Raw genomic sequence first — 19696 nt, 5'->3', positions numbered from 1 at the left:
GGAGCGGCCGCGCGAGGGCCGATCTGATAGCGCCGCACAAAGCCAGCGAGATGATGATAAGCCCTGCCTGATCAAACCGCATATTCGGAACATTTGCTTTTTAAATCCTCTCCCCTGCGTGCTGCGGAGATTTCCATAAATACAAATATCTAAGCGTAAGTGCCAGCATGGTTTCCATTCCTTTTGCCCTTCAGAACATCGTCATCATCCCAGCGTTTATCGTCCCACTACAAACATGTCTCCTCTCACAACGAAAGGGGATGGGTTGTGGTTTCCACGCGGGCCCAGTGCGGATTGGGAACTTCATACACACCATTGAATTACTTCGCAGGTTTATGCAGGATTATCACGATGTTTTCCTTCACTTTAAAGACCGTAAATTTAAAATGTAAATCGCACAAGAGTTTCGAAAAAGGTGCGAGCCTGGGTTTGAACCCTAGATCCATAGCTTGAGAGGCCATAGAACAGAACCACGAGGGCACCACACTTTCAGAACCATTAAGACTTTAGTTTTAAGCTTCCTTGGTGATAAAATACGAAAGAGAATTGATCATGAAGATACGTGCTTTATGACAATGTGTTCGTAATAAATTCTTACCCACGGTCCGAATTCAAATCGCGAAATAAACTCTTATTGCAGCGAACTGGTACTTATGACTTGCAAATGTCCGTCCTAAATAAGCAGATGTCTTATTGACAAGTTCAGTGAACTTGTTTGCGGCCCTGATGCTGCGACGTTGAATATGTAAAGCGGGAGACGTCGTGACGGTCTGTATCTAAGGTTGCTTCGTGGGACGGTCAAAAGGGACTTTTTAAAAGAGTTCTGTGTGGAGATTATGAAACAAAATCATTTTATAAGTTTCGCTTTAAATTAAAGTTATCCTTTGATTTAAGTGCCAATATCATGAATTATTTGTTCATTGACAAACGTCACGTAAGAACCATGTTCTATTTCAGGAAATCAGGATGAGAACCAATACGACACTTTTACGGTAATTTCATCTTATTTCTCGCTACACAAAATTCATCAGTAACATCTTAGACACGAAGTTACGTTTGACCAGCGAGGAATAAAAGAGCTGACTTACGCATCCCTAACTTTCCTACATGGAAACAAATAAATGCACATATTTGGTTAGCGAAACGGGATGCGAGGTAAATAAATGGGCTGGAGCCAGGATATTTGCATGAGGAGCGATCAAAGAGGATGCCGACCCGGAGTTAGCTGATTAGTCTGAAAAACCTTGCTGTCGCAAACATCCGTTATGGCTGAGAAACGACCAGTAAAGAGTTACGAGCGAATCCAAATGCAGAATAACTAACTTGGGCGAGTACCTGTAGATAATGCTTTCTTGCAGAGGAGATGAACAGACAAATAGTGTATCTGTGACCTGTATAATAATATATGGTATGTTTTATGTATTTTTGTAAATTGCACCATCTGCTAAAACCTATTCCTTATTTCTTTCTATTGTAAATGTTACATGCAAGAGATTACTCTGAAACGATAAGGCCGCCTATTGCTTACCTTGGAAAACTTTCTCTATATACCTCTGTTTTCTGTACCTTCTGCCTACTATGATATGGTTATCAATAAAGTCATTGTACGAGTATTGTTTGTAAAAATAGATTGTAGAGTATTGTTTTAAAAGCCCTTAAAGTATTGTATTTGAACATAATACTAACCTAACATATTACCTAAGTTTTTATGATAGTAACGTAATATTAAATCAATTTAATATATCTATCTACTAACTAACTTTTGCCCGCGGCTCCGCATGCGTGGTATTCGCGCGCTGTTCCCTCGGGAACTGTGCATTAGACGTGTGCGCCGATGCTAAAATCTACGGCGGCGGGCGCCGGTCAAAAATCGGCGGCGGCGGCGTGTTTTCGGCGTGATTTCGGCGCGGAGAATTTAAATATTTTTTTTTTAACAAAATTAGATAAAATGTAAAAAAAAGCACGAAACATATCAACTGTAGCGACCTCCGTGCTAAGAAATAGACAATGAAGCTTTAATTGACGCCTTGCAGCGGCTGTAATTGTCACGGACAAATATAATTTTCTTAAACGGGACATTTTTCTTCTTCTCTTCTTTAAGATTCACCGTACCAGTAGAACTTGGAAGCTCTCCGGAGTATATCCTATGTATGTATGAGTAACCTTATGGCTGAACGACGCTCGCTTCGACTGCAGTCTCCCGATGATGCTGAATAGACAAATTTCGAAATCCTTGCGACACGATATTCGTACCTTTAATACCGCTCGTGTTAAAGATACGATTGAGCGGAATAAAGGCTCTAAAGTGTTCGCAAGAGATATGTCTATTGCTGCAGCTGAAGCTGCAGAAAAAAGAAAGCTGAAGAAAAATTATGGCAGTGTAGCGTGGACTAAAGCGGAAGTGTTGAGGGAAATCGAGGAGTTCTATGGACGGCTCTACGAGTCGGTCACTAAGCCGTTTTCAGCGCGGCGACTCAAGACCCAAGAGCAAAACTGACCAGACACTATACCTACAGAAGATATCCCGGGATATCAGCCTGTACGAGATAAGGATGGCCCTGAAACAGCTTAAGAACAACAAGGCGTCGGGTGAGGACGGAATTACGTCAGAGCTTCTGAAGGCGGGTGGATCACCGGCTCTCAAAGTCCTTCAGAGGCTCTTTAATTCCGTCTTGCTCGAAGGCACAACGCCAGAAGCGTGGAACAAGAGCGTTGTGCTGTTGTTCTTCATGAAGGGCGATAACACCCTTTTGAAGAACTACAGGCCCATCTCGCTGTTGAGCCATGTTTATAAGCTGTTTTCCAGGGTTATTGTAAATCGTCTCGAACGCAGGGTCGATTACTTCCAGCCACCCGAACAAGCCGGGTTCCGAAAAGGCTACCGTAGACCACATTCATACGCTGCGGCAGGTCATACAGAAGAACGAAGAGTATAACTTGCCGCTATGTCTAGCGTTTGTGGACTACCAGAAAGCCTTTGATTCGGTCGAAACGTGGGCAGTGCTAGAGTCTGTCCAACGATGCCGTATCGACTATCGATATATCGAAGTGTTGAAGTGTTTGTATAAAAATGCCACTATGTCGGTCCGAGTACAGGAACAGAGTTCGAAGGCGATGCCCTTGAAAAGAGGCGTAAGACAGGGATATGTCATATCTTCGACACTGTTTGCTGCCGCTTTGGAAGACGCCTTCAAGCTTCTGGAATGGAAAGGACTACGCATCAATATCAACGGCGAATACATTACATCACTCACCTTCGGTTTTCCGACGATATCGTGGTGGTCATGGCAAAGTCGATGGAAGAACTCAGCACAATGCTCAAAGGCCTCAATCGAGTCTCCCAACCCAACGGGTACCTAGGCCTCAAAATGAACAGGGGCAAGACAAAGGTCATGTCGAATGTCCATGTGGTGTCTATTTTGGTGAAGAATTCGGTTCTTGAAGTTGTTGACGCGTATGATACCTAGGACAAACCGTCCAATTAGGTAAGTCCAACTTCGTGAAGGAGGTCAATCGTCGAATCCAACTCGGATTGGCAGCGTTCGGGAAACTCCGCAATATCTTTTCGTACAAAATTCCTCAGTGTCTGAAGACGAATGTCTTTAACCAATGTGTGTTGCCAGTGATGACATATGGATCTGAAACGTTGTGCTTCACTATATGCCTTATAAATACGTGGGCTCAGAGTTGCTCAGCGAGCTATGGAGAGCTATGCTTGGGGTTTCTCTGTGGGATCGAATCAGAAATGAGGAGATACGTAGAAGAACAAGGGTCACCTACATAGCCAAGCGAATTAGTAGTTGAAGTGGCAATAGGCAGGTCATATAGCACGAACAACAGGATGGCCGTTGGGGCCGAAAAGTTCTCGAGTGGAGACCGCGGATCGGCAAGCGCAGCAGGACGTCCACCAACGAGATAGACGGATGACTTGGTTAAAGCCGCGGGTTCACGGTGGATGCAGGCCGCTGCCAACCGAAGCAACTGGATGTCTACGGGGGAGGCCTATGTCCAACAGTGGACGTCCTATGGCTGAGATGATGATGATGTAATCAATGACTAATAATAATTAATTGTAGTAAAATATAGAATGCTTCGAAAGTCAGAAATTCAGTATAGAAAACATTTTGAACTCGCGCCGATTTTACGCCGATACGCTGATCGGCGGCGGCGGCGGCGGCGGGTCGGCGCGGCGCACACGTCTACTGTGCATTTTCCGGGATAAAAAGTAGCCTATGTCACTCTCGGGCCCATATAAACTATCTTTATGCCAAAAATCACGTCGATCCGTCGCTCCGTTACGGCGTGGAACACGGACAAACACACACAATCACACACACTTTCGCATTTATAATATTAGTATGGATAAATGATAACATACCCTTATTAATTTAGCCATACTCGGCTGTAAATTCCCACTCAAATATTGATAGAGTAAAGTAATAGCTTGTTTACGGGCTATCTAAATTCTGGCAGGGGCCGCCATTTCCATAAGAATGGCTTGTTTGTGAAGTTAGGGAGAGCGCGGCTTCGCAAGCAACTCGGAATAACTTACCTGCCAACTTCATTACGTACGAAAGTTTTAGTTGAATAAATTGGTGTATTGATAACACCATACAGGAGTCATCATCATCATCATCCCAGCCTATATACGTCCCACTGCTGGGCACAGGCCTCCTCTCAGAACAAGAGGGCTTGGGCCATAGTTCCCACGCGGGCCCAGTGCGCATTGGGAACTTCACACGCACCATTGAATTGCTTCGCAGGTTTGTGCAGGTTTCCTCACGATGTTTTCCTTCACCGCAAAGCTCGTGGTAAATTTCAAATGTAATTCCGCACATGAATTTCGAAAAACTCAGAGGTGCGAGTCGGGGTTTGAACCCACGACCCTCTGTTTGAGAGGCGATAGGTCAAACCACTAGGCCACCACGGCTTACAGGAGGCGGCCATACAGGAGTAGGACACCATAATTGGGATCCATCGTAAAGAGTTGAGTATTTCAAAATCGTGACCAGCTTTGAATATTTCAGTAATGAGCCCCGACTGTTGAACTTTAAGTTACTTAACAGATTCTAGACCGCCAGAATATATTTTTTGAAATATTATATACCCTAAGTCACCGATTGTTATGAGGAATCTAATCATAATAACTAATAGAATTAAAATCCGTGCAGCCGTGTTTAGGCTGCAGAGAAGAAAAAGTTGGTAAAAACAACATAAACTACAAAATATCAGTGAACATTTACATCAAGTAAACAGATTATATTCCCGAGGGTTCTCTATCGTTTGCCCGAATTTCATATGCCATAATGTATCGTTTTCCATAATTTACATTTGCCATAAAGTATTTTATTATACCCCGTCAGTGGCAAACAGGCATGCGGCCTGCCTGATGTTAAGCAATTACCGCCGCCTAGGAATGCTTGCAACACCCGAGTATATATATTTATTTCTGAAATAGTATTTTCTTCAGAGTTGATATTAAATTAACTTAACCTAACCTACTGCATTCTACAAGATGACATTTAAAAAAATCCTGAAAACAGCATGGTTCTATATACTTTATGGCAAACGTTGTTATGGCAAGTGAAATTCGGGCAAATGAAACTCGGGCAAGTAAATGTATACGTTTCCCGAGATAGGATTTAAAATAACCGATTTTTAAAGCAAAAAACCGGAATAGAAAATGGTAACGGTGTCAGTGTAGTCAGGAACTCTATCGGAAACCCACAAATTGTGAGCAACGAGGATAATATTCCAAGTCAAATATGAGAGGCTTGAGTAAAACAAATGACGCGTCGTACGTGCAAGCCAACCGTGTTCAAAGACTGCCATTAGTTATGCTTGGTTTAGAATTCTGTTCATACAAGAGATTACCATAAGGTTCTATTGTTTTTATTAAATCGATTGTTCGATGCTTGCGTTAGTCATCTTTGTTTGATGTTAGTATAATGAATCAGTGTTGGAATTGACTTTAACTAGTTAAACTAATGGTGGTTTTTCTATCCGGGATATAGTTAATCTAAAGCGAGATACGAGTGAAAACAAATTGTGTACCTAACAGCCTTATTAAGCGAACAAGACGACATAAGCGGCGGTGAAGTTTTTATGGAACGTATTATTTCTTGACAGCTACTTATCAATACAACAGCAGTTGCTGCAATAGACAGCGATGTTCAATTTATATGTACCTACCTACTAAGTCGGTTGATGGAGTTGTAGTAAGTCTATAATACTAGCCACAAGCGCAGAACCTCCTAAATATTAGGTAAATGTTGCTTAACGCAGGTAAGTATGTAAATCTGCACAAGTGATCATCAGTGGTGAAACAATTAAAATACTCATCTAACACAATCGTTCCAAATATTCTTCATGAACAACATAAATTAGCTAAGTAACTAAGCCATAGGTTGTCTCATCGTGCCCTATTTATTTATTTATACTATAGGCTAGTGTTTTGTAAATATGTTTGCATAATTAATTGTAACAGCGATCATAACCTTTCCCCATCAGCATTCCCACTGTAAAGTAAAGCCTCTAAGAAACGCCTAATAATTAAATATTAAACAATTATAATGTTCGAAGTTTTAGGGACTGCTTCACCACCCATTGATTAATTTTAACTGATGGATAAATGTGATGCCGTCTCCGTCTATTCGAACAAAACAAACAGAGACGGCATCACATTTATCCGTCAATGGATGGTGAAACAGGGGATTAACTGCAAATAGTAATGAGTTATTGTTATTACAACTCACCGGTCTTCTGGTGAGGCTTTGCCACGTGAAATGTAGCTCGCCGATGGTCGCCGGCACAGGCACCACGAAGTTTAACGCGTAGAAGTTAATCTGCCCTTCGCGCACGTAGAACAACTCCGCTGTTAGACCTGGGGACAAACGGAGCATACATTAAATTATATGAACCGGCGTGAACATAAACAAAAAACTGCAAAATCAGAGGCCGTATCGGCTAACGCTCAGGTGCTCGCGATCGTATTCGCCGTCTCTTTCAACCCTCATCCAACAGCGCTTGACAGAAACAAGTTGGGCAAACGATTGTGATTCCGAGTGTGTAATGACAAAATGGCAAAACAGAGAAACCTGAAGTCATTATTGAATTATTTATTAACGATTACGCTTGGTAAGATTTGTCCTAAGACTCAGTCTTAAATGACAAAAGTTTTTGGTAGCCGAGCGGTTACTTCAATGGACCGAAGTATCCTTCTTCTCCTGCCCTGCCCTCAAGCAGTATTTTTTAATACCAGGACCGTGAATAGCACACGTGCGACGCCATACAGTCTGCCACAAATTCTGCAAACTGTCGAGTAAACAGCAGCTTCAATAGGACCCGGCATAGATCAATCTACGCATCAATAACGCACTGCGCAAGAAAAAAGCCGAACACGCACGCGCACAATGCGGCGGCGAGATCAAAGTGGGACAAAGACGCCGCGACTGCGCCCGCGCCACCTGCCTCCATGGGAACAGATCCAAACCGAATCCGAGATACGACATTTAAAACAAGTCAAGAATAAAATTGTAAATCGTCCAAAAACCAGTAGCACCGTAATTCATTTTTAATAGCCACCACTATCTCGTTCACATCGTTAAATTGAGCAATCCTAGTTTCTGATAAATAAAATGGGATATTACCATTACTTTCGTGTATGAAATCACTTATCAAAAATTGCTTATTTTCTTTATCACAAGCAATGTTCCTCATATCTAGAAACTTTAAACCGAAGACGTAACCAAGAAACAATAAGGGTCTTCCTTTGAAATAATTTAGGTCCCGAATGAACATAAAAAGTAATATGATCCGATTTTACGAGAAAAGATTACGACCAGGTTCCTGCTTTAAAATTATTTCTCAGAAGTAGTTAATGTTGTTCACATACCACAACTAATAGGCAAGATTATGAGAAAATATAATTTAATTAAGTACCCAAAAGAACGACATATACTACAACTTGTTTTAATTTACGTGAAACCTCTCATCCTTAAGGTCTACGACATTCGCGAATGCTCGTTTATATCAGTTTATAGCCAGTACCAATTAATTAATCTAATATATGGCAGCTACACCTCGTATATTAAGAGTAAAACAAGTTTTTATTATGGCCGGCGTATTTGATACGTGGACAGCGTACCGTGAACCACAAAAAAAAACCATGAACCTCTGCTGTGAGTGGGGCATAAATTCAGTCTATTGGTTTCCCATACATTACAACAGTACCCTCCTGCAAGGCAGGTATCGACGTCATCGTTATAAATTTTAAACGTCCTATGTAAACCAGGAGTATATCATGGACCAGCGGCACTCATCGATTTTAGCAAGGGGAATTTACAGCGTCTCCTGTAATTACCATTATGGAATGTAAATATTTTTAGTACATCAATTCTGGCAACGACAACCCATTTATTTTTATCAAGCGAAAACATCTTATTATTGCTCTACCGAAGTACTCAACTTGGTTGTTTAACAGATCGAATTTTCCAACTTCCAATTAATGTCCCGGCTAACAGGCTGTAAATTTAACGTTTGCGAGATAACGGGAAGAACAGCTCTTGCTGGTCTCGTCTTGATATTAAACTGACAAAATAAAAACATGGCTTCAAAATGATGTTAGGCATCAATGTATTTATTTTGTTACTTTAGTATCAAACCAAAACGGCCACTTAACGGAAATCAGATAATTCAAGTTAATATTACTATGAAGTATGAAGGGAAACCATACCGTTTCCTAAAGTGTAACACTTCATAAAGTGTAAGAAGGTAGAGGTATGAAGCTGTGGTAACGTAGTGGTTCGACCTATTGCTTCTCGAGTAGAGGGTCGTTCGTGGGTTCCAACCCGGGCTCGTACATCTATATAATAATAATAATAATATGATGTGTAGTTCCTAATCCGCACTGTCCGCACAGTGCCTGCGTGGAAACTATAGCCCACGCAAGTCAATACCTGTGCCCTGCAGTGGCATTACTCAGACCGAGATATAGATCAATATGATTTTGTCTAATGCTCCCCACGCGGGATACCGCTGGGCACTACTTTAGGCCTCACATTATTGATTTAATATGATTTGTCCCAAGCTCTGTTTAACATCTATCACAATATGCATATTCAACTAAAGTACAGCTTTGTGTAATACCTTCCATAAGAAAACATAAAACATTGCTATCTTAACACGGTGACATATCATCTTCATGCAAATGAGGTAAACGTAGCGGTGTTGATGTGATAAAATTAATAATTTTGACGCCGTTAATGGTTATTTGTTTGTTTGAGCACGACACGGGCGATTACGTCCCATATCATTTACATACGCGCGACGCCGGTCACGTCCACTAATCGACTCGACACCTCACTCCTCTGGAAATACTAATTGAAAGGGAATACGAGATAACCAAACACGTAAGAGGATATTTAAGTGACTAAATATGAAAAAAATTAAAAATAAAATTCCGGTTTCGCAGCGCTTCACCTTTCTTCCTTAATTAATAAACGCCGCGAATGGTGTTTGTTAAGAAATTAAAACCATTAAGAGATGATGCCTGATTAAAATGCAGAGATAGTGCTCTGTGGTAAATTATGAAGTAATAAAGTTTTGTTATATACCTATTCATGTTAAGTATCTACTTAAAAGGTCCCAAGAGTCTGCTACCGGGCGCGGCGTCTTTGAAGCGGCGGCAAAAAGAAGCACTTGATGCGACAAATAACAGAGATAACCGCAGCGTGCACCATCGGCGCCCGCTTTTTGCTTCTTATTTAAACTAATTTCTAAGAGACACCGGCCGTCGCTGCCTTCTGTCGGCCCCTTATCGCAAATTTGTTAAAACACATATAACTTCCCGCCGTCTCGAACTCTCAAACCCACCTCAAGAGGGCGACTCGAATAATAAAATATGAATAAGTCTCCATTGTGCGTGCGGTGAGGAATATCCCGCGATAAATCGCGCTCTCTTCACTATTGACGCGTCTACTGTATTCGCACCTTCGAATAAAGCGCTCATTACAACCGTACAAAACCCCATTTGTAAAGGAATAATATGGCGTAACGCACAATAGACTCTGATATTTCGTACACGTTCCCCTTCACCGAGGCGTTGGATATAAAGATTTTAGAGCACAACACCGGCATTATTCTGTGCAAAAATTATGTGAACGAGGCGTGCGAGAAAATAAAATAAAAGTGCAGAGGTGACGGTGAAATAAAGGTGTGCAGAGTTATGCACTCGAGTCCGGCGAGGCAGGGGTTTGTCAGTGTAAAATGTCGTCGTTTATTCCAGACCTCCCCGCGCAGTGAGCAGCAGGCGAGGCCGAGGGGGCACAAAACTCACAGGACAGCGAAGCTACCGGAAAACCACTAAATGAACAAGCATTTACAACTTTACCACATCCCATAGCCACGGATAAGGTAATCATAATAGGATATACAATGTGTCCAGAATAACATCGCACGGGCCGTAAAGATCTTTGGGAATACATAAAAAAAATATTTAATCGGTGCATGTTGCAATGGCGACAGTTTTATTGGTTCTGTTGGCGGAACAAGCGCGCGTTGCAGCGAAGGTGTCCCGCATCCGGGCGTTTAATGTGACTATCGTTTGCGTTATTGAGCGCATTTTATATTGCTGGTTTAATGCGCGACAATAATACACACGAGTCAGAATGTACATATTCTGAATTTTATTCCTTTCGATTACTTTTTATGGTTGGCCAATTTCAACGTCAATATCGCATAAACTGCGGCACGCAAGTGCCAATACTGCTATGAGGAAATAGTAAGGTTAAGTGAGTGACCTTTGAATGGAAAATTTCTGTCATTAGAACCGTGAGTGTAGGGGCAGCCTAAAGTAGAAATATCGTATAGTTAGTTTACATTGCGCAGGAACGCAGGCGCTAGCGACGGAATTAGCCGGTTATAAATCGGCGACACTGACGGAACGCGTTCACAACAATGACATAGCTTTAAGTCAACAAATGAGCTTCTAATGTGGGACGTGAAATAGTAAATTGGAACTTATACTTCATTTATTTTAACATTTGCAACTTAACGGTAAAATTTACACACGTTTTTAAATTAAACAACAAAAGTATTTAAAATTGTGTTTACTTCTACATATAATAAAATAAAAACATAACAAATACCGCTAATAAATGTACAAGTAAGTTTTTAGTGCATAAATAGCAAATTGTAAAATATCAATATAGTAGTAGTATTGTGTCAATAGTAAATTGGATTAATACAGTGAACCTTACAGCTTGCAGTTATGAGGACAATGTCACAGACAATGTGAACAACATTTTGTACGTTTAAAAAATTAGTCGCAATCTATTCTACCACAAGTCTGCTCTAGTTTCACAATATCAAAAGTTAATTCCTTTATTACTCCCACATACGAGTAGAGATTAATTTTACACGAAAGTTCATATTTCTTATTGATATGAGTGTTGAATGGTATGAGTTGTCAATCACAAGTACAGGAAGTGGTGTGTGAAACGTGATTCCCCATAGTCTATTTATCAGTCGGTTAGAAACGTTTGTCCTTAACAAGATTTACCTGAACAAAGAATACAAACCCGATTCCCTACACAAAGCTTCGTGAAATTAAAGCTCTCAATAGAATATAAGCGGAGGTGTGAATCTTTTATATCTATGAGCGATAACCTCTTTTGTCACATAAGTATGTAATTAATTAAACATGCTAGGCGCTAGAAGAGAAAATAAAGAGCAATTACGTTGTTTTATATGACGAACTGGGGTATAAAATGGTAATAAATAGGACTCTGAACTTAAGACAACAATATAAATGAATAGGATTTAGTGTCTGTTGGTTTTATATTTTATTTTGCTCTTGTGAAATTTAGCTCGAGACGACTGGCGCCGCTGTAGTTCTCGCCAATCTGACTCTGTCCTACCAATGAATCGTATAGACTACATTTGCAAGCTTTACGTTCTTTCTATTCTACCTACTCTAATGTACTCGTCTACTGAATCAGTGACGCTAACCTCACGTATTTAGTAGTAGACCTAATTGAATTTTGAAGAATCTACAACTACTGAGACTGACATAAGTTATTATTTCTGATGATTCAAAAAATCTTCCTGATTTTCTCCAAAGTCATGCACATACGGGGTAAAAAATTGAGGCAGGGTAGCTAAGGCGACATTTGCAACTTTTTAAAATATACTTAATTGAGTACACTCATAGCTTGAAAAAATATTAAGTACGGTAGTCAAAAATTTTTTCTTCATTAATCGATTGTCAAAATCTTTTTTAACACCTTGTCTAGTACCTGCTTCAATGATAGAAAAGTTAGAAATCGAAAAACTTTTTCTGTTTATTTAGTACCTACCTAACTTATTCATATGTCTGACCTATTATATTGCAGGTAAAATTATTAAAAATATGTATAACATTTCAACATTTACTTACTGTCAGCATCTTTCAAATTCTAGCAGGCAACACTGAACCTTGTCGAGGGAAAAAACAAAGTACCTGTGCGGTTGTTATACTTATAATAAGTATAGTGAATTAAATAAAACCAAGGTGTAATGCATAGGTGTGCTTAAGCATTTCTAAGGGTGCAGGGGAAACGTGGGCGTCATCCAAGGGTGGATAATACGAGTAATAATCGCCAACATCCTTCACCGCCGCCGTAACACGTCCCGTTTACTCCCCTACTGTATCACGCCGTGTTTATCACACGGCAATGCAATTACAACTGCACTTACTTTAAAGTGTTCAATTAAAAAGTTTTAAACACATTCGTTTTCTAAACAAAAGATGAGACGAATCAATTAAGATACAAATTCAACAAGTTATTAATGCATACCGCTTTTAAACTAATTATCACAAATATCTTATCGATCAATCTGATATGCGAAACCTTAATACAAATGAAGTAATTCAGATGAAAACACCTCAATTAAATTGTGTTAATCACATCGTGTGATACGCATGCCGTCATCCATATCGTCTAAATTAGTCAAGGGTATTTTACTTTTTATTTTTAAACCAGCTCCTGCCGAAGATGGAATGTTGTATTGCGTCCATTGCCGATTATATAAAGTGCGGCGGCGTCGTTTGTGTTGGAACACGAAATGGTCTTTAAACGATCTGATTTTATCGAGAAACTGAAGTGTTTTAAAAATATCCCAACGCTTATTGGCTCGTTGATGGATGCGTCTTTTTGCCCGCGTGCCCTGGATCCGCGCCGGGCCACTCCGGGCTAATCCCATGGAATTACTTTGACAGTCGGTATCTTTTCCTGATTTTTTGCGTCCTAAACCCCAGATGTTTATTGGAATGTTCTTTCCCCTAATTATGTGCAACGACACGGAAACTGCACCGATAAATTTACTCGAATAACGAAGGCAGTGTTAAAGGTGCTTCCTTGTTGGGTAATCATTAAAGTTAACTGAGCTGGCTCTGATATTTTATATGTATATAATAATACTCGTTGGCCATTACGGAGGCGTTAGTGAACGAAATAATAAATAAAGAGTGTTGTAATAAAATAAACAGGACTGTTTACGACGGCCCACCCTGTGAGTACTGCGACGACGGATTTATCCACGCGAACGGGCAAGTGTTCCTTGATACGTAAACAGGCGATGCCGTATCGACCTGACGATGTCGCTGCCTTATATATTGTATGCGATATAGCAAGGAAGCCACAACCGCTAACATACTAGCTGTAATATGCACGTACACATTTGGAACAAGTGAGCTTAAAATATGCATGCATCAAGGCATATATGCGATTCAAGTTTTACGAGTATATGTACTATTTATGAATGATACTCTACTTACTAAACAGGACACTAAGATGAAATAAGTTTATTGCTATTTTAACAATAACTGAGCGAATGATAATTTTAACAACAAGCACTATTATGTTAAGATATGAGCCATAACATACAGGTATTAGCATCTAGTGCTAAAACCAGAATGGCTGGGTATATGCATTATTAACTAAAACTTTAGCAGTTATCCCAGTTTCAATGAATTATAGTCACGATACGTAAGAAAATGTAGATCTTCACAAAACAACAGCTATCTATAAGTACCATCCTATATTATGTATATCCAAGAACAGTGCTAAATTAGAATAGTTGTGCAATGACTTTTAATTAATTATACCGCGTGTTTAACCGGGATAAAGTACGAGAGTTATGCGAAACACAAGGCAACTATTAAACATGTTAAATAATTAGGTAGAGATAAATAGATGCCGAGCACTTGCTATTTCGGTATCCATAATATATCTAACACTGCCAGCGATGGGTTTAGTCCTATATACTACACAATACCTATTACACTGACTAAGACTGAGTCTGAAAGTTTATATTTCATCTATTTATGTTTATTGCAATACTTAAGCAAATAATTATTCATATGTACTTTCTAGTCTTATCAACGGTGCGAAAGCGTTAATGAAGTCATTGCTTCATTATCCATACAAGATAGCTGTAAATACAATAAGGAAATAATGCAATTGCATATAATTATATTCAAGCCCGAACGCACTCTTGAATCTGTTTTATGAAGGAGCACGCCTTTTTAAATGAGCCGCGGCATTTTATCGCGTCAGAATATCCATCTCAACTTTTCCATTTGTCAATTTACGTAAATTTCAAGCTTGATAGCCCATTTCCCTGGCAGCTTGAGTAATAATGAAATTGCTTATCGCCGTACCCCGGAGACTCGGTCGTGATTGCAGCGCAGGCTCCGTGGCCGCCCGCGGACCGCAAATACCGCAACTAGAGCCCAGCCCCGGCGCTCCAAGACACTATCTAATAGCTCGGATACCTCCGTGCGACAACCAAATTACTACAGCTCCAGGGCCTACCAAACAACGGAAATGCAACCTGAAACTTACAAAAAGTTACCCATTCCTTTCAACAAGTCGAGTGGCGAGGCCTTCGTCAAACACGTGAACGAGAAAAACAAGCGACCGCACACGTGACATGTTTGTAAATGTTGCGGGATCATAAGCCCGTCGCGTTGCCATCCCCGCGCCCAATTCAGTCCGGTCCGGTAACGTTTAAATCCAATTACCGAGTCCACCCACGTGCACGACAAGACACGACTAATATTCCGAGTCTTATCTTTCAGATTAGGACAATCCTTCGAGAAAGGTTATCGCACGGTAGCCGTTGCCGTTAAAATATATGGCTTATCGTTACCGGCTCATGTCATTGCGATACAAGATTTATTTTCGTTCGCGTTATCATTCCCCGATAAGAATAGTGCTCTTTGAAGAATTTTCTTTTTGGTAAAAGCTCGTGTAGTCAGATGTTCAAACATGCCTTTTCCAGAAAACTCCCATGGTTTGTGTCAGTGCAATTCAAATAGAAACTGTGTGCCGAGTGGAGGTGTCCAATAACAGAACACACGAACACGCTTGACAAATAACGTTCACCAAATATTATCAGACTGCCACGCTGTATTATGTTCATGTCGTGGATTTGTACTAACATGACATGGCTGTAGGACAGGAGCGCGATGCTATTTGTTCAGAGGCTCGAAGGGCTGGCCGGCAGGAGGACGTAATAAGAGGGGACTTCTACTTATACCTTATATTCACCATATCGAAAAAAGGTACGTTTTTTACGTCTCGGAACTATTTAGACGCTACGTAAGTCTCGTAGAGCCCTTGCGAAGAACTCCTATGGCAAAAGCGTTGTTTCCCTGTGACCAACTTGTTTTAGGTATATACCTGAGATGTTTACTTACGCCTAGCACCAGCGTATCATGTAAATCTTCACGTGAACGAGCTCTATTTGGAAAGACGTGACTCATGCGTAGGCATGTCACGCGCTACTTACACAGACCAAATAAAAAAACTTAGAAAAATCTCATGTTAAACACGTTCCGATAAATTAAAATGAATCGAGTAGAATCGCATGCAACCAGCAATTATCGAGTTGGCAACCGTTCAGAAAATATGATTTACGCCGCCGTCGGACACGATGGAAATCATAAAATTTAAAACATCGCCTGCAAAGTAAACAATGGGCAAAATGAGCAAAAGAGTAAAACGGTCGGCGCGAGCCCTCCGCCTCCGTCGCGGTCGCTCCGCCGCGTGCACTCTTCATTTTTTACTCAACTCTTTTTGAATATCATAAAGTATTCGGCTGTTAACCGGCTCGGGGCGCGTTGCGCTACTCTACTGCAATTTGAAACATTTTCATTATGAACGAAACGGTGGCCACATCCACTTGACCCTCTTTGCTGCTCATTTTATTATGAAAATGTATTTCCACATGAAATTCAGTGCTGGAAAAGGAACAATAGGAAAAATACAACTGACTAAAGTCTTGAAACTCGTAAGCTCGACTAGTTAAATGGAAGTGACATTATTTTATCGGCGCTAATGAACTGGCGAGCACCGGACGGGGTTATTAGCGATCTAATTATACGGTTTTCCACGGTTTCCGCCGCGGGCGGGTTCCGGAGCGGCGCGGGCGATTCGATGCGCAGACCGACTGACGTGACGAGCTGTGACGCTGACACAACTAAACTAGATTAGACAATTTATTTTATAAAAGGCAGATGGTTCGAGTAACATGGTATAGTAGCGTCAGACGCCATAATCCACCTGTTGCCCTAACAAGCATTGCATTGTTAGTGAAATTAAAAATTTAAATTGAGAATGTTACAATGTTCAAGCAGCGTGAGATTCAGATAGCATAACAACAAAACAAATTCAATTAATTTACCAAACACATCGCGATAACATTTGTTAGGAATATAAAATACACCAACACGTCCCGTTCCTTGTTTAAAGCCCACATAAAAATGAGACCCCGAGCAACTGACGCTAACGTAAAATGAAAAAAAGCTAACGCATAAAAACTGCCTACACGTACAAGGAGATCTTAAATTTTGATCTAACGACCCTGAAAGGATCCATTATTATTAATAACCGATGTCTAAATGAAACATACGGCGGACTTAAAACTATAGTTGAAGAAAAAAAGGTTGATATTTTTTGACTTCGACTCATTTATTAACACTGAGGAGCGGTGAATCGAGATAAAACAAACATGGCGGCCGGCGCGCGCGCATATAAACATGGAGTTTATCGTGGGAGGCTGTCACAACAGCGGCCAATGGGCATAGCGGCTGACGGCCGGTGAAAGCTTGAGAGACACCCCGTACTACGACGACATAAGAGATGATGTTATCGGACCCACAAAAGCATTTAAAGCCTACGCGCGCCTTGTAATTTTAAATTTAATAGTTTGAATTCCATTACATTGAACATCATTAACAAACTTCGATAAACATCAGATCTCATACATACATACATATCGTAAAAATGCTATTTTCTCGTTGCAACGAAACGAAATTTATAATATCTACGTTATCCATACGTGGATAATCAAACATGACAATGTGGGAGTACGCCTCTAAACTATCAGCATACACGAACCTATTAACCTCGTAAACGCGCTATTCAAACGTAACAAGCCGCAGTGCTCCGTTTATCAACGAAGCAAAATAACAAAGGAACGGATCGTGATCTCCATCACTGATCCATCACCGCGAGGCCGACTGCCGCGAGATGGATTGCTTGTATTATCCCAACAAGCACCTACCCGGGCCGAGGGAATTGCCGCCTAGCTAGACGTTCGACTCACTCGCTCGCTCAAAACTCAATTTAAATTTCTTACGAACGAGTAGCGAGCTAACAAGCCTTATTTTTCAAAATGAAGCCTTTAAACAAACATTTTAACATAGCAGGATAGATCTTGATCTACTGCAGGTGATTTACTTTAGGTGGTGCTGCATAAACTTCATACAAGATGTTAGATAAAAACAACAAAGCCTTGTTACGTGAGGAGAGGGTTTCTGCGAAAAATCTCGCTCCGAGCGACCGTTATTAAAAAGTCGACAACGACGGTTAACCGACTATCTGGACTAACCGACCCAGCTGGTCTTAAAACAGTATTTTATTCAAACACAGTTTGAACTAAGAATTATGAATGAGTTAATTGGTGTAATGAGATGGGAACGTAAGGGGGAATCAGCCCGTCGCGGGAGATATAACCACGACTTTATAATAACAGCATGCGGTATCTATGAATCATAATTAAGGATGCTAACCAGAGAGATTCGGCTTTCGGCGTCGATTAATGCTGAGTCGAAAACAAACACAGCCCGGTCACGCCCCAAACCGCTTTTTTGTTAAAGCCTTAGGCGAGGCCCGGGCATTATTCCATCTGGCCGCAGCCCATTACAATTAGACAGGCCGGCCATAGTATTTATATTGGCTACCGGTTGCCTAAGATAAAGGCACAACAGCACGAACACACCGACCGTTTTGTTCATTTTATCGTCGATAAAGTCCGCTAAGTCACGACACGACACCGGCGACACTGCGCGTCGGGAGTCGGGACCAAAAAATAAAAGTTGGATTCGCACCACACCATGCATGCCCGCGATCAGTTAAACGGTAGCACTCGGAATAAACCCAAGCAAAAGAAATTAGGTGCGGGTTGGAATAAAAATAGGAAACGGAGGTCGTGCCGCTTTCAATGCAGTTTAAAATGCAAAAGAAACTTAATGGAAAAAAAGATATACCTACTATACAGTGAACTGCCTCGTTAATGAGGCAGTGTGTTTCAGGTCCCTAATGATTTATCTGATGCTGTGAAGTTAAAAGCGGTTGTCTAATGGAAACCGCCGACCCTAACTTTCCCTAAACAAAACCACACACTCAAGTAATTTTAGTTAAAGCTTCGAGTACCCATGGGCATTGAAATTCTACTTCGTTGCGCTTAACATGCAAGTTAGGCAATATTTGTCTTGAGATTCTTGGGCATGAAAATATTTAATCAAAACGTCAATTGAATCAGTGGGTGTTAATACATAAAAAAAACTGATATTAATTAGGCAGGTAGAGTAAACCTACCTATTCGCTTATTAACTTATAATAAAGACATAATTGTTTATTTTGTTCAAGAACCATAATGAAAAAAAAACCGACTCCAAAAAAATAACAAAATAACAAAAAACGGAACCGACTACAAAACCCTTGAAAATATTTTTCTAGGTACCTAGTTAGTAGTTACTAACTCGAAGTCGGTGACTCAGCACGAGCCAGCAGGAGTGGAACAATAGTCGTCTACTTACCTCACCTACATACTATGGGTTTCAATCCCTCCTGCTGGGTCGTGCTGAGTCACCGACTTCGAGCTAGTAACTAGGTACCTAGAAAAATATTTACAAGGGTTTTGTAGTCGGTTCCGTTTTTTGTTATTTTTTTTGAGTCTGTTTTACTTTTTTGTTAAAATTTTTCTTTATTTCTCACTTTTTAGTAAATTGTAGCCAAAGTACGTACATCTGACAACGATTCCATTAAGCCCAAACACGGCTTAGTTACGTTGATTTATAACAGAGTTCCGTTGCCTACCTTCCGGCTTCAGCATCAGATCAGTTCAAAAGAATCATTAACTTAAAGCTTCTTCTTAGTCGCTTATCTAGGTATATTAATCATGATCGTTTCGGTTCGTCTCATGACGAGGGAGCATTACTTAGCTTTAACGAGTTCCATTGGTCATCTACGAACATCTTCATCAGGTCTAGTTTACTAAATGAAACTTTCTGAATGTAAATGCTTATCTTAATGCTAAAAATGCCAAAATCGCCATAGGTGTGCCTATAAAATTTGAGGTTTGCCCT

The 19696-nt window shown here is 40.6% G+C and overlaps 1 protein-coding gene across 1 annotated transcript in view; it reads right to left on the bottom strand.

The window, feature by feature from the left end:
• Positions 1 to 19696, bottom strand: part of dnt (tyrosine-protein kinase Dnt) — a 42885-nt gene that overhangs the window by 5180 nt on the left and 18009 nt on the right. The window contains exon 2 of the mRNA XM_074101117.1: positions 6756 to 6883. Coding sequence (XP_073957218.1) covers positions 6756 to 6883 — 128 coding nt within the window. The remainder of the gene's footprint in view (positions 1 to 6755; positions 6884 to 19696) is intronic.

Source organism: Choristoneura fumiferana, chromosome 18 (genome assembly GCF_025370935.1).
Source record: "Choristoneura fumiferana chromosome 18, NRCan_CFum_1, whole genome shotgun sequence".
In the NCBI taxonomy this organism is placed as follows: Eukaryota; Metazoa; Arthropoda; class Insecta; order Lepidoptera; family Tortricidae; genus Choristoneura; species Choristoneura fumiferana.
Note: the sequence above shows the minus strand (reverse complement) of the source record. Positions and strands in the feature narration are given on the sequence as shown.